Raw genomic sequence first — 15667 nt, forward strand, 5'->3', positions numbered from 1 at the left:
TAAAAGAATTTGACTGAGTATGCACACTCCTCTTACATAGCGCAGTTGGGCTGCAGTGTTCTCAGTGTTGACTTCCAAGGTTTATAGTTTAATTTCATGCTTCTATCCAGACTTATTAAAGGCTAATTTGGGTCAACATGCCTCCCTCCAGCTTCCTGTTTCCCACTAAAAAACACAGAAAATGTATGGGTTGAACATTTACCAGGAATGGACAAACCAATCAATCCACTGGAGATTTATTTTTTGCAGAAAAGGGGAAAAAAGCCCCTCCATTTCTGAATATTCCCTATTTGGTAAAATTAATAGCTGGGTCAGTGTCATAGCTATCATAATAAACACTAGGGAAGCCTGGTGGTTTAGGAGTTGTAATTAATATTTTGGGACAATTATCTCTAAGAATTGTGTTAGAGAGCACAAGTATGTAAATAGGAGATGGGGAAAACAGAACCACACATTGTAATCCAAATCATAAATTTAGCTGACTAGCTGTGAAGGTCAAATCAAAATCAAAGCTAAAATTGCATTCAGAGTGTCAGGCTAGGAGTTGGCAGACCCAAGTTCATCCCTTGCTGCCATAAAGCTCACCAGGTGACCACAAGGGGACATTTACTATCACTCTAACCTACCTCAGAGGGTTTGCTGTGAGGTATGGTCGCCAGCTTACTTGATCATTGTTAATACTATGTGTATTATTTAACACAATGATTTTGGTAAGGTGATCATCCACAACCTGATGATTCCACATCCTCTGATGATCTCACCTTGTGGCTTCTTGAAGATGTCCTAGAGTGTAGGATGCAAGACTACAAAGTTCCTTGGGAACATTGTAATAAATGTCATGGTGTAGAGAAACACTAATTGGGCCACCAAATACTGGCATATTTCCAAATCATAAAAGAAGAACCAGCAGACCATTGGTGTCTTCAACTCCCAACCATGATAACCTCAAGTATATCATAATTAATAGAATCCCAATTTAAACATTCTGTTCTCTGAATTCCACCCATTTATGGCCAAAGTTGTATGCTGATCTCCATGATCTTTCCTCCTCCCCATGCTGTAGCAATTCAGCATTGTTCCAGAAAATTCCAGAAAATTCTACAAAAGATGCCATTATTTTCACACATATTTTCTTCACTGGCCATCAGCCGTATGGCTGTAGAAACTGTCTAGTACGCGAAAGCAAATATCCCACCCCCACCCCTTCATGACAGCACAGTACAACTGAGGGAAAATAGTGATTTTTTTTTCTGGGACAGCTGACTTTTCCTTCAGGCTGTAGAGAAACTGGCATATTTAGAGCAAAGCACAGTCATAACTGATACCCTGATCTGTCCTTCATGTGCAGAATCAGTCTCCTGTTCAGTATGGTTTGTGTAAAAGTCTCTCGGTGTATCTAATAGTGTGTGATGGAGAGAACAATTTCTTTTTAATTTTTCCATCTACCTTTAGTTGAAATTAAAATCCTGTAATGCAGGGGAAGTCAACCTGTGGTCCTCCAGATGTACATGGACTACAGTTCCCACGAGCCCCTGTCAGCAAATGCTGGCAGGGGCTCATGGGAATTGTAGTCCATGGACATCTGGAGGACCACAGGTTGACTACCCCTGCTGCAATGAACAGAGTGAGGAAAGACAAAGAAACCAGCCTGCAAATATATTAAGGGTTACCAAGTTAGGAGCATCAGATTTGTGAAAGCAATTCCCTGATATATTTTCATGAACGTATTAGTTTGAAGGGCAATGGAATGGCTAAATTACCTATGCAATACACTCTAGCCATTGTCATTGCTGGTATCCTATGATTCCAAGTTGTCTGGAGAGTTTTCATGAGGCACCAATACAGTTTTCCTCCCCTACAGTTCAGGCTGTAATTCACCATAAGTTTTCATAGAATCATAGAATAATAGAGTTGGAAGGGATCTTCTGGGTCATCTAGTCCAACCCCCTGCACTATGCCGGACACTCACAACCTTATCACTCATCCACTGTAACCTGCCATCCCCTTGAGCCTTCACAGAATCAGCCTTTCCGTCAGATGGCTATCCAGCCTCTGTTTAAAAATATCCAAAGATGGAGAACCCACCACCTCCCAAGGAAGCCCGTTCCACTGAGAAACCGCTCTAACTGTCAGGAATGTCTTCCGGATGTTTAGATGGATTTTTTTTAAAATTAATTTTATCCCATTTGTTCTGGTCTGTCACTCTGGGGCAAGAGAGAACAATTTTGCTCCATCCTCCGTATGGCACCCTTTTAAATACTTTAAGATGGTTATCAGATCCCTTCTCAGTCATCTCCTCTCCAGGCTAAACAGACCAAGCTACCCCAACCTTTCTTCATATGTCTTTGTCTCCAAACCCCTCACCATCTTTGTTGCCCTCCTCTGGACATGCTCCAGTTTGTCTACATCCCTCTTCAACTGGGGTGCCCAAAACTGAACACAGTACTCCCAAGTAAATAAATAAATCTAAATAAATAAATAAATAAATAAATAAATAAATAAATAAATAAATAAATAAATAAATAAATAAATAAGTGAGGCCAAACCAGAGCAGAGTAAAGCAGTACTATCACCTCCCGTGATCTGGACATGATACTCTGTTTGATACAGCCCAAAATCCCATTTGCCTTTTTAGCCACTGAGTCACACTGCTGACTTATGTTCAATGTATGGTCTACTAAGACTCAGTGTGTGTGGGGGGATGGTAAAACATAGATCGAGGCTAGTATGGTGCAGTGGTGAAGAGCAGTGGATTGATTCTCCAGGTTTGATCCCTCATTCTTCCACAGGCAGCCAACTGGGTGTCCTTGGGTCAGTCATAGTTCTATTAGAGCTCTCAGAGCCTTACCTACCTAACAGGATGTCTTTCATAGGAAGAGGAAGGGAAGGCGCTTTGAGATTCCTTCCGGTAGTCAAATGAGGGGTATAAAAAAACCCTCTTCTTCTTCTGTTGCTGACCCAATCCCGGATGGAACACTTTCATTACCAGGGTTACCTAGGTGGAGCCACGGTGTTTGTTGTGGGAAGAGGAATGGGAAGGCGACTATAAGCCGCTTTGAGCCTCCTTCGGGTAGGGAAAAGCAGCATATAAGAACCAACTCTTCTTCTTCTTCTTCCCAGGCAACACAAAAAGTAGGTTTTAGCAGTAACACACTTATCAATGGGTTCTAAGCAATATGCAACTTATTAAAGAGATGACAATATTAAGTTTTCCAGAAATGAGCGAATGCTAAAATTGCTTTTATATGAAATTTGAGTATCTTTTAAGTGTTTTGCATATACATAAAAAGAGGGAAAGTTTAAAACAGGAGAACCAAAACATTGCATGCCAAATATAAACATATGCTATGTAATTACACATCGCTTAGTTTTATGGAAGTTGCAGTGTGGAAAAATCTTTAAACAATTTAGGGTTGTTTTAATGCTTATTTGCTCTCCATCTCAACTCCACTCCCTTAAACTCAAGTCATTGCATTTAAATAAGCTTCTACAATATCTCAAAGAAAGTTCCTTTAACATATACATTAAATGTATGCATGTGTGCGTGTGAATAAAAAATGACTGGTGTCTTTCACAAACCAGTGGGGGGGGGATAATAAATTTTAGAATGGAGATCTAGTTCCCAATCCTGCTTTCCTAATCTTACTGCATTGTTCATGGGAGGCCTTTGAAGTTTGATTGAACTGTTTTCTGTTGTTGCTTTTGTTGTTATTTGTTCTTAATTTTGTAATTCAGGTTCAATGTCGGTGAGAAAAGCAGACTATAAATGATGTTAAACAAACCGAGGGTGTTCAATGTTTTCACTGAAATACTGCCAAATCTAGTAGGTTACGGACTACTTGGAGAAAAGGGCTGCTTTGGATCGTGGAGGCTGTGTCCTTCTGTTCTGCTGAGCTCCCCTCTTCACGGGTTCCACTCCCAAAGCTCTAGGGATTTTTTGATCTGGAGTTGGTAACCATACAACACGTGCAGAATATGAGTTGCCTGGTGGGCAGGACAGGTAATCAGCCCCAGAACTAGAGTGGTAGCAGGCAGTTAAGGTCCTTGGCCTGTTCCAGGCCTACATGGGGCGAGAAGGAAGAAGAGAGTATATGGAGCTTAGGGATGCTGTGACATACATTCTTCTGCCATTACCCTCCACATTTGCTTTCACCTCTGGGGCTGGCAGGAAAGCAGTGTGTGTGCAGTGTGTGTGGCCACAAGTTAGGTAACTGGCTGCCTCTTCCTGGAAGGCTTAGTGGGTTGGCCATGAGTATAAAAATCAAAGGGGGGAATCGGTGGTGGTGGGTGCTCCAGCCTGTCATCTCAGTTTCTGCCCTTCTTTCTGGTCAACATGAATGCAGAGCTTCCTTACTGGGAGTAAAGGCAGGGTAAAGAAGAGAAAGAAGGGCAAAAGGGTACAAGTGGTGATGTCACTTCTGGGGGCGTGGCAGCTGAAATCAATTCCAGGGCTCCTCAAAGCCTGAACATTTATTTCAGGGGCTCCTCCATGGTCAAAAGGTTGGAAAAGGCTGTTCTGTTCTAGGGTAATATTGGGAATTCCAGCCAACCTTTAAAAGGTGACTGCTATAGGGAGAGAAAGGGAAGATCATTATAAGCCACTCTGAGACTCCCTTGGATAATAAAAAGTGGGGTATAAAAAAACAGCTCTTCTTCTTCAATGCTCAATTAGTATCCATCCAGTGAGAACTAGGTTGCCCATCTTTTTACAGCCAGCAAAGCAGGAGAGTGTGCTGCTTTAAGTAGGAAAGCAGCATAATGTGGCCTCATCTTTCAGAATGCATGGAAATCTGAATTACACACTGGATAAATGACAGCAGACGGAGCACCTGCATCCTTTATTACCATTGCCACATTCACGCTACTCTAGTTTGGAATGTGCTTGCATTTAATCTGCTCCCAGCAGTCGCTTGCTAGTGCTTTACAAATTGTACGTTTTACATTCGCTGTGTTAATTCTGAATAAGGAAAAATAGTAGATATCTCTGTCATTGCTTGGTAACAAAATAAAAGGCAAAAATAATTTAAATGGATATCTGTTGTATGTGTGTGTGTGTGTGTGTGTGTATGTGTATATATATATATATATATATATATATATATATATATATATATATATATATATAAACTTAAGACACTTTGCTATTCAATTTTTATTTGTTTACATTTTATTTGTATTTACATTTTTATTTGTTGCCTTTACTGCTTTATTTGTTTGTCACTAGGATGGAGTGCTGGGGTGCTAGTAGCCTTAATATATGTTCTTGTTTTCTTCCTCTTTATTCTTACAAGTGCTTAGAATTTAAGCCACCAACTACCCTTGTCTCCAAAACTTACAAGATGAACCACTCATGGCTTTCCAAGTTTGCCAGGTGCTTCAGTTGTGCTGGTGTCGCTTCCTTGCTCTTGAAAAAAAAATAGCCAGTGGAAGGGTAGAAAAAATGATGCTATAATATAATAAACCCCTAAACTCTCTGTGACCTCGGAGCATTATACCTCTCCTGCTACCTGTATTCTTCATAGCACAATCTTTTGGGGATGCTTGGTCATCAAGCGGTTCACCTCTTCTCTACCAGGATGAGGACCTTCTCTGTGGTGACACTGTCCTGGTGGGATGCTCTGTCAAAGGATACATGTGCCTATGGAACTTCATTGGTCTCCATAAGACTTCCAAGACAGAATTCTTCCAACAGGCTTTTAGTTAGCTGTTATGCATGTCTTGTGATTCTTGAATCTTTTCCATGGAATCATTTTAGAAGAAGAAAAATAGTTGGTTCTTATATGCCACTTTCCTCTACCAGAAGAAGTCTCAAAATGGTTTACAATTGCCTTCCCTTTCCTCTCCCCACAACAGACACCCTGTGAGGTAGGTCAGGCTGAAAGAGCCCTGATTTTACTGCTAGGTCAGTCCTGCAGCCTCCATGGGGCTCTGGGGGCTTGATGGGGAGGCAGGGGGGAATGTCCACCACCTTCCCCCGCCTCCCCAAAGCCCCACAGCCAGTTGTGTGCTCTTTGCACTGCCAGTGTTGCTGGGGGGGGGGGTCCTGAAGTCCGTTGTATTTCGCATACAACGGGCTTCTCTGCTAGTATTGAATAATGCACTTTTAATGCGGTTTTGCAGCAGGAAAATCTACTTCTAAAATGCATTTAAAGTGCATTAAATGCATTTAAAGTGCATTATCTAACATGTGTGGTATCAGTCAACGACTCAGGGGTTGCATTTGGCCTGCTGCTCCTCAATAGATAGTGCTGCTATTATCTATATACTGATGACACTCAAGCCCATATCCCCAGCTATCTGGGCTAGAGGGCACATAAAGATGTTAAATAGCATTGGGGAGAGAATCACCCCCTGAGGAACCCCACATTGAAGTTGGCAATGGCAGGAGTGTTCCTTCCCAACAGTTACATTATGTCCTCAACCTTGAAGAAAGGAGATCAGCCACTTCAAGGCAGTCTCCCAGATCTGCACATCAATGAGGCAGTGAGCCAGACTGCAGTAAGATGGAGCAATTTGAGCAGCGCTGACCCACTTGGTCCAGCTGTTTATGGAGGTTATCCATAAGAGTGATTTCCACCCTGTAGCCAGCCTAAAGCTGAATGTGGGACTGGATGGGAAATCTTCTGGAAAAGAACTCTTTGAGTTCCATGATGGGAGAAAGTATAACTACAGTAAAAATGGTGATACTAACATTAAGTTGCATTACTTGTTTTCTTATGATGATTGCCTTGTGTCAGAGTGAGGGTACCACCATGCCCAAGTGTACAGTGGCTCTCGATAGATGTTATCACAATTCTTTCCTAGCTAGAAGAACATATTTTAATCATTAATGCATTTGAATTTATAATCTGTCCTCCCTGCCATGTTCAAATTTTATAAAATCTAAGAATCTAAAACCCGCATGATCTTGTCCTGTAGCATGGATATGCTTTCATAGTTTTTTAAATCCCCTGTTGCTGCTGTGCTTCATACTTGGAGATACTCTTTTTGAACTCATTAGGTTGCCAACTGTCATTTGAAAAATACCTGGAGGTTTGGATATGACATGAGCGAAAGATGGGCTTTGGAGAAAAGGAGAGACCTAAGTGAGATTTGATGCCATAGGGACCAACCTTGAAACAAAATTAGCAGTTTTTTCAAGGTGATCACCGTCATCTGGACATCAGTTGTAGTCCCTGGAGATCTCTGGCCCACACCTGGAGGTTGGAAGCCTTAGACATCATTCATTATCATGTGGGAGGTCACTCCATAGACTTGCATATGTGCTCTAGAACAGGGGTAGTGAACCTGTGGTCCTCCAGATGTTCATGGACTACAATTCCCATGAGCCCCTTCCAGCAAATGCTGGCAGGGGCTCATGGGAATTGTAGTCCATGAACATCTGGAGGACCACGGGTTAACTACTCACGCTCTAGAACCATTGCATATATAGTCATTGGATTGGTGCATAGAACTTTAATAGCCTGATCCACTATATTCAATAATATGCATTCCCAAGTAAGTGTGAATTGGCATGAAGACTTATGAGACTGTTAGATATAGTCCTAATGGCATCGTCCTCATTTAGCACAGACTTAAGCCTGTTGCGATTAATGATCTGTAGGCCATTTAATTCTCATGGGTTTGAGTTATTTTGTGTTTGCAATTTAAGCATATGGCACAGTCCATTGTCTAATTTAAAGCTGAGAGCATGGCCTGTAGATAAAAAAACTTATCCCAGAACTCCAGCATCATACTTACAAACAGTGTTTAAAAGATTTTCCCACACCCTTAAAGCCTAATTCCGCCAGGCTGTGATACTTCTCTGCTTGTGAGATTCATTGCAGGATATAGACCTCTGCAATCAATATTGATGTTTAAAAAAAATCATAATTAAAAAAAAATAATAAAGTTGTGTAATTTCCTTTTTATAGTCAGAGCAATATTCTACACTACATACTGCTCTCAGTATTTTACACAGTTTCTTCTACTAAAAATTGAATAAGCAATCCAGTGTGTTAGGGCTGCACTTACTTCAGTAATTCTGATCATCCATCAGGTTCGATAGACCAATTATACTTTATTGACTTATCAGCTGGTAGCTTAAATCCCCAGGTGGTGCTTGATGTAACCAGCCGTTTTAATTGCATTTCTCCTAAGTCAATGCAGCAGTTTTATTCAATTATTTAATGGAAGCATCGTTGTCCTATGTTTACAAGAGAACTTCAAGGTAGCTAACAAAAAGTTCATTGTCAATTAGACTAAAACCTCAAGTTGCATTTCCAAATCACAGAATAACACAAAAAGGAAATTGCAGAAGCCAATCCTCAAAGGACAATAAAAGAGAAGTAAATTTGCCTAGTTCACACATGGCAAACATACCAGTTCATGAAAGAGCTAAAAGTTGGGTTCATATACTCTTTCCATTCACTAAGCTTGAATAGCAATATCTTCAACAAACTCCACTCCGATGTGACATTGCTCCCCAATGCTCTCACTTCCTCTGACCTAAGCCAGCTCCCTGGTACACTGATGAGCTGTGCCAAAGGAAGCCACAAGGGAGACGGTTAGAGCATGTTTGGAGGAAAACTCCAGGCATCAAGAACATCTTATGGGATTCTCATGAAAGCCTATGAGTTGACAGTAAATGTGGCAAAGACCGTTTACGCACTGGAGATTTCATTCCAAGCTGCAGGCTGGAGTTTTAGTCATGGCAGGTTGTCCCATCTCTTCCTGAACCCACACAGGGGAACTTTTGGCCCAGTGCACCTCATCCACCCCCAATTTGTGCTCCTGCACGGGAGCTGGGGCAGTGAAGTTCCCAGTGCATAAACGGTCAAAGAGAGGATTCACATCTGCAAGCTTATACTCAGCTCAGTTATTTGGGGTTATTCAGCCAGACAATGACCTGGAAGAAGGGCATTCAAGTGGCAGTAAATTGGATATAAGCTGTGAGGCTTGGCAAACTATTTTGTGGATAAGATCTCAGATAAGATCTTGCAGCATATGGCTGATGCCAGTACACCTGGAAGATTAGAGTGACACATGGGCCTCTCCTACCCATTTGGGGTCTCCTCCTATATCCTCCTTCTTAAGGGGAATTAATAACCAGTGACTCAGGATAAGATAGTTATTGTTAGTTTTAGTAGTTTTAGTAGTTCTACTGTATTTTACTGTATTAATGTGTTTAATGGGTTTATCTACAATGTTGTATGCTGCCCTGAGTTGACAGGTTCAAGAGGGACAGCTTATAAATCTAAATAAACAAACAAACAAATTCAGGTATCTTGAGTAACTGAGGTTAATCATTTCCCTTGTAAACTAGATTTTTAACCAGGGAAAGAAGCAATCCTCAAATTGGCTTCAATCTCATCATGCTATAGGAGGGGAATGAACATGCCAACCCAGAAATGAAGATATATTTTTGCAAGATGTTTAAACTGAAAAATTATCAGCAGAGAGTCATATCAAGTCAATCACAGCATTTACGAACTCTTTGAAAAGAGATACCTTGACCCCTAAATGCTTGCTTTTCCTCTGAGCCTTGTTCGTTCTCATTTGGCGTTACCTTAATTACTTGCACACTGTGTTACAATGTGCACTGTATAAATGACTTTGCATTACTTCTGTGTTAAGAGGTCACTCAGAAGTCTAACCTAGGTAGGTAAGAAGCCTTAAGGCACTGGGAAAGTGTGAGCCATTCGACACCCCCCCCCCAAATTATGGTTCCATTGTATGTCTGAATGGATCTCTGTGTTTTCTCCCCAAGGTTATATTGTTCTTTATTATGTTGATTTGCACCAGTACTCTGAATGTAACTGCTCATTACACTGAAGTTCTGTCAATCTCACAATGGGATGCTGGTAAATATTGCAAACACACTCTTATGCCTCAGCATGGCAGTCCAGGAGGGAGGCAAGAATGGCTTTGATGTTCCAGGCTGAGCCAGTGAGATTGTGTTTTAAAATATCTGATTCAGTGGAAAGAATCTGAATAAATGTTGTCTCCCTCTGTTTCTCTCTCTCTCTCTTTCTCTCTTTACATGGTAGCCAAAAACAGCTCCGAAAAGGACCTTTGGATCAATTACAAATGAACAGGTAAATATATAAAAAGCTGGAGGAGATTTCTCAAAATAAATGTTTAAGATCCATTTTGATTCTTAATGTGCAGCATTTTGTCATGGTGCGCTGCAGGGGATTGCCTTTATTCCAGATTGCAGTTATGAACTGGAATCTTGAATTTTGACGGGAAGTGGCTGACACATGCATGTGGCATCTTCATCTCGCTTAACTACTTCAAAATGATCGTCGGTATCATCTGCAAATTTTGCAAGCAAACCCTCTATTCCTTCATCCAAATCATTTATAAATATGTTGAACAACACAGGATCTGTCCCAGGCGCTGTGTTATTCAGCATATGTATAAATGATTTGGATGAAGGAATAGAGGGGGTGCTTGCTAAATTTGCAATTGATATTAAACTGGGAGAGGTAGCAAACACAGCAGAAGACAGAATCAGGATACAGGATGATGTAGACAGGCTGGAAAACTGGGGGAAATTTCAATAGTGATAGATGTAAAGTTCTGCATTTAGGTAGGAAGAATCAAATGCATCATTTTAAGATACACTGAACATGAGTCAGCAGTGTGACTTGGTGGCTAAAAAAGCAAATGGGATTTCGGGCTGTATCAAAAGAAGGATAGTGTCCATATCATGTGAGGTGATGTTACCACTTTGCTCTGCTCTGGTTAGACCTCACTTAGAGTACTGTATTCAGTTTTGGGCAGTATAATTGAAGAAGAATGTAGACAAACAAGTGAGTCCAGAGGAGGGCAATGAAAATGGTGAGGGGTTTCAAGACCAAGACATATGAAGGATCTTGGTCTATTTAGCTTGGAGAGGAGAAGACTAAGAGGTGATATGATAGCCATCTTCAAGTACTTGAAGGGCTGACATAAAGAGGATAGAGCACAGTCATCTAATCCAACCCCCAGCACAATGTAGGAAACTATCAACTACCTGTCCACCCACAGTGACCTGAATTCCATGCCCAGGTGATGCTCCCCCCAAAAAACAACAACAACAACACACACACACACAGAGAATCTCTGGCCTGGAGGAAATTTGCTTCCCAACCCCAAAGTGGCAAATCCTTGTCCCTCCATACTGAAAATCCGAGGTTCAACCCCTGGCATCTCCAGTAAAAAGATCTCAGAAAACAGGTATTCTGACTGTGACCCTAGAGAGCCAACACTGATTTAATACACCCTGGCTAATAGACATTTAGATTCTGCATTGCCCTGGCATCTTGCTTGTTCATTTATGAGAAACACAGGTAACACTAATGGTCTTATATTAAAAATAGTGTCACTACTCTTTGCCAAACACCCTACTCTTACATTACACAGACTTCTGGATTTTAAGCAGCACATTTTCAGTCCCTTTACTCTGAAGGAAAGGAAGCCTGTCATGGTAAATAGCTTAAGAGTAGCAACTGTTCATCCCTGCTTCCCCCCTGATTTGGTTGCAAAACCATTGGAATTATATATGCTGCTTTCTTTCTTTCTCCTCCCCCCCCCCCGCGCCCCAGATTGGCAGGACAAAAAAATAAAATAAAAATAAAGCAGGGGAACAAGCCTCTCACACTTCTCTATTTGCATACAACTTGACAGGTGTGCATTGATTATCCTGTCATTAGCTTCTGCAACTACAACACAGAGATTTTTAATTCATGCAAAAACATACTCCATTTAGCTTTTCTTCAACAGACACACATGACAAGAGACAGTCCCCCACCCCCATTGTTATTACAATACCTAAAATCTGATTTCAAAGAAAGAATAACTTCAATGCACTCTCTGTCCCCAGAACGGTTTAAAGAGGGCGTGGGATACGAGAACACATGATGAAACCTTAAACAGTTTAGTGTTGGATGGACAGTCTGCCTGATGCAGGTTGTAACTAGGGCTGATTCTGCACTTACTTTGTTTATTCCGTTGTGGATCCTGCTGAATTCAGATTGATTTGAACTTGGATCTTCCTCTATTTCCCCCTCGCCCATTAAAACAGAAAAGTGTTCTGCTTGTGAATAGAGAAGCTCAGAAGGGGGGGGGGGAGCCAAGTGTAGCAGGAGCCTTTTTCTTTCTTTTCTTGAAGGGGGGGGGAGAGGATTGGAGACAGCAGTGGAAGGGGAATAAATCCAAGAGGCAAATCTCTGCCGAGAGAATTTAGAGCTTCTGGAGCTTCTGCCGAAAGAAGTTAGGGCTTCTGGAGCTTCTCCTGGGGGTGGGGGTGGAAGAACTCTGCAGATGGCCTCCCCCTCCCCCCTGGACCTGGAAAGGCTACAGGCAGCTGTTAGGGAACTTACCGGCAGGGGCTGCTGTCACACAGCAGGGATCTGCAGCCTCCAAGCCGCAGAGGGAAGGGGAAGGAGGAGGGGATGGAGGATGAAAGGCAATTGGCTGGCCACTGGACAGACAGGCAAGCCAGTTAGAGGAGGAGGCACTCAGGGGCGGGACAACTGGCCTAAGTGGGTGTTAAGCGCTGAGTGGTACTTAAGTCATGAGACATGCTTCTCCTCCAAGCCCTTACCAGGAATATTCCTTACCAGGAATAACCAGGAAGTGGAACAGTTTAGTAATTGGGGATTTTTAATGTATGGTTTATTGGGGGAAAGCTTTGTTAACTGCCATGAGCCATTTAGGAGTGGAAGTGTAAAAATTGAAATAATCAATCAGTCAGTAACACTGACCCTCCTCAATGCTCTCCATGTATTGTTCTCATTCTCATTTCTGGTGAACTGGGTCTGGCACTGTTATTGTTGATGCCCTATCAGCATCATTCCCCATCACTCAGAGAGATTGCTATTGAGGAATACTAATAATTTCTTCCTCCTTAGGAGATGCATTTGCAGCTTCCTTCTTTGTTTTCCTCCCCCTCTTAAAAAAAAAAAAGCAGTCCAAAAACCCATCCTACGTTCCCAGGCTTGGGTGTCCAAAGACTTACCATCTCACAGGGATCAGGTCTGACTCCCCCACAGTGGCATTCCAGCACATGCCCTGTGCGGAGAAAGATGTACATTGTGGCGTCTATCTCTGTGCCCACACATCTATTTTGCTATAGCAGGGGCATGCTGTGTTCAACAAAACCTATTTCAGGATGCTTAATGTTCAGTGTGCAAATGTAATGGTTGCATTATTTTTAACACTCGGGATCTAATTTTCACTGCAGCCATGAAATGGGTTATGATGAAAAGAGAAAAAACACTGAATCATCTTGATTTGTTTGTAGTAATCGGTTGCCACGTGGTCACTTCTGAGTCAGACCATAAATTTTAAGGCAAAGGTTTTAAACGTTGCTAGAAGACTCTGTTCTCGTCTGGTTTTTTTTGGCCATTCATCTTATTGATACAACACATGAAAGAGACAGCAACATGATAAGACAGGATGGTCCATGATGGGAGAAGTGGTGATAAACCTGACACAGAGCTAGAAGTCCAGGCAAGCGAAGTTCATAATGTGCAAATCTGCTGGAATGCTTGGGATTTGAATGAGGATGTGAAAGTTCCCTGAGCAGATGACCCACAGGTTTAAACATTTAGCATATTTCTGTGGATGACTGAACTGGATTGAGGCTAGGGTGGGAATTAGAATCCTGCCACCTTTTCCTGATTCAAATTGACCTCCCTTGCTGGAGTGACTGCTTGCTTTATGAGATAAAATCATATGAATATTTTTTATTTGGAGCAGACAGCTGCAAGAGAGGACGATTTAAATCAGGGAAATGGCACTGGGGATAGACTTCTTTCCCACTCAGGAGGGATTGCATTTTAATGGTAAAGCATCTGCTTTGCAATCAGAAGATCTTAGCACAATAAAATCAGAGTCCAGTAGCACCTTTAAGACCAACAAAGATTTATTCAGGGCGTGAGCTTTCGGGATCTTAGGTTAGCCTTCGGAATTCCCAGTTAAGAGGATCAGGTAATGTGAAATGCCTCCAGGGCCTATTATGCACGGCTGCTGAAACGGCGAAATGGAGAACACGGAGGAGGAAGAAGCAAAGCAAACTGCTTATGCATGGGATGGAACACAACAGCGGCAAAACCCAGTATCCGATTATACTCCGGAGCCGCTTCTGGTTGCGCTCTGGTCCCGGGAAGCTCCACTTTCTTCCGCGTCTCGCTAATGTGGCTTTTTCGGCGGCATACGCTGACTCTGTGCCTGGTTGCCGCCTGCTGCGTGCATAATTGGTGATTTTAGCTGCTGCCATTCCATCCCGAATGCGGACCTTCCACTCCATGCATAATGGGCCCATAAGAAGAGTTGGAGAGCTTTAACCAGTCAGAATAGACAAAACTGAAATTTTATTTATTTTTTAAGAAATGTCTGGCACCTTTACTTGAAGGTCTACTGGCAAGTCACAAGAATAAAGAATAAAATAATCTGAAATACATTAGCAACATTTAAAACTTCAAAAGCCTGGGTGAAGAGGTGTGTTTTCATCAGGTACCAAAACTCATATAATGTAGGTGCCTGTTGAATCATCAGAGGGAGGCTGTTCCAGATTCTGGGGGCCACCACAGAAAGGGCCATCCTACAGGTCACTGCCCCTCATGCCTCTGAGACCATTTACGCACTGGAGGTTTCATGCTGGGCTGCAGGCTGGAGTTTTAGTCATGGCAGGTTGTCCCACCTCTTTCTGCACCCACATGGGGGAGCATTTGGCCTGGTGCATCTCAACCACTACCGATTTGTGCTCGTGCACAGGAGCTGGGGCAGTCAAGTTCCCAGGGCATAAACGGTCTGAGAGAGGTGGAACTACAAGAAGACTCTCTTCTTGAGATCTCAGTGCTCAGGCAGATCTGTAAGGGACAGGCTTTGAATATCCTAATCCTAATTCAGTATAAGGCAGCTTAGTGCCACAGCCAAGTTCTGATTGATTTCCCTCTGACTCCCCAAGGACTGCTATTAGCATTCAAAACAAAAAGCAGAGTAACTGATGGTTCTTCTCTTCCTATCCTATCAGCTGGGTGCCTGTAACATTGGATAGGTTCTGGATAGGTTTAATTGCAGAGCAGAACTATGTAAGGGGTATTTAAAAATGGAGTGGTATTGGTTGTGCCAGGATGACTGCTTTCAGGCCAAGAAAGAATTCTAGCCCTGATGGGTTTAAGTCAGGCAAGGAAAGAGATCCTAGTGAGGGAGTACAGATATCACTTTTAGAAGAAATATCATGGTGTTCTGCCCTAGCATTTTGACTGGCCTCACAAAGAGGCCTTCATGCAGACGGTAAACTGTTTCCTAAAGTGTCCCAGCTTTTCTTCCTTGTAAGAGGATCCCAGCATTTTATCCAGAATTAAAGACAGGAAATGCACCCTGTATTATTTCTCCTCCCCCTTTATAATAATCTTGGAGCTATTTCACACTTTACGTTGCTTCACAGGCCAGCTGGCATTTGCTGCACTAAACATGTAAAGTGTGAAGGGGGAGATGTTCATCTCCAAACACTCCAAAAACCCCAGTAGAAATGCTCAGTGGAGCTGCATTTGCTGACATTTAACTCTCTTAAAACCTGCTACAGTCTTAGGAAGGATGCTACACACAGCATGTAGTCCCATGAAATCTTTTACAGATGGATTTTACTTTTATAGAGCGTAAGCATTGGGACTTTGGTTTAAAGGGATGGTCA

The 15667-nt window shown here is 42.2% G+C and overlaps 1 protein-coding gene across 4 annotated transcripts in view; it reads left to right on the top strand.

Annotated features, from left to right (window-relative positions):
• Positions 1-15667, top strand: part of PCDH11X (protocadherin 11 X-linked) — a 937860-nt gene that overhangs the window by 193595 nt on the left and 728598 nt on the right. For 3 of the 4 annotated variants that reach the window (XM_077308664.1, XM_077308666.1, XM_077308667.1), the window contains exon 3: positions 10029-10076. The exons of the other annotated variant lie outside the window; for it this stretch is intronic. In XM_077308664.1, coding sequence (XP_077164779.1) covers positions 10029-10076 — 48 coding nt within the window. The remainder of the gene's footprint in view (positions 1-10028; positions 10077-15667) is intronic. 4 annotated transcript variants of the gene reach the window in all.

The sequence above is a fragment of the Paroedura picta genome, chromosome 13 (genome assembly GCF_049243985.1).
Source record: "Paroedura picta isolate Pp20150507F chromosome 13, Ppicta_v3.0, whole genome shotgun sequence".
NCBI classification, from domain to species: domain Eukaryota; kingdom Metazoa; phylum Chordata; class Lepidosauria; order Squamata; family Gekkonidae; genus Paroedura; species Paroedura picta.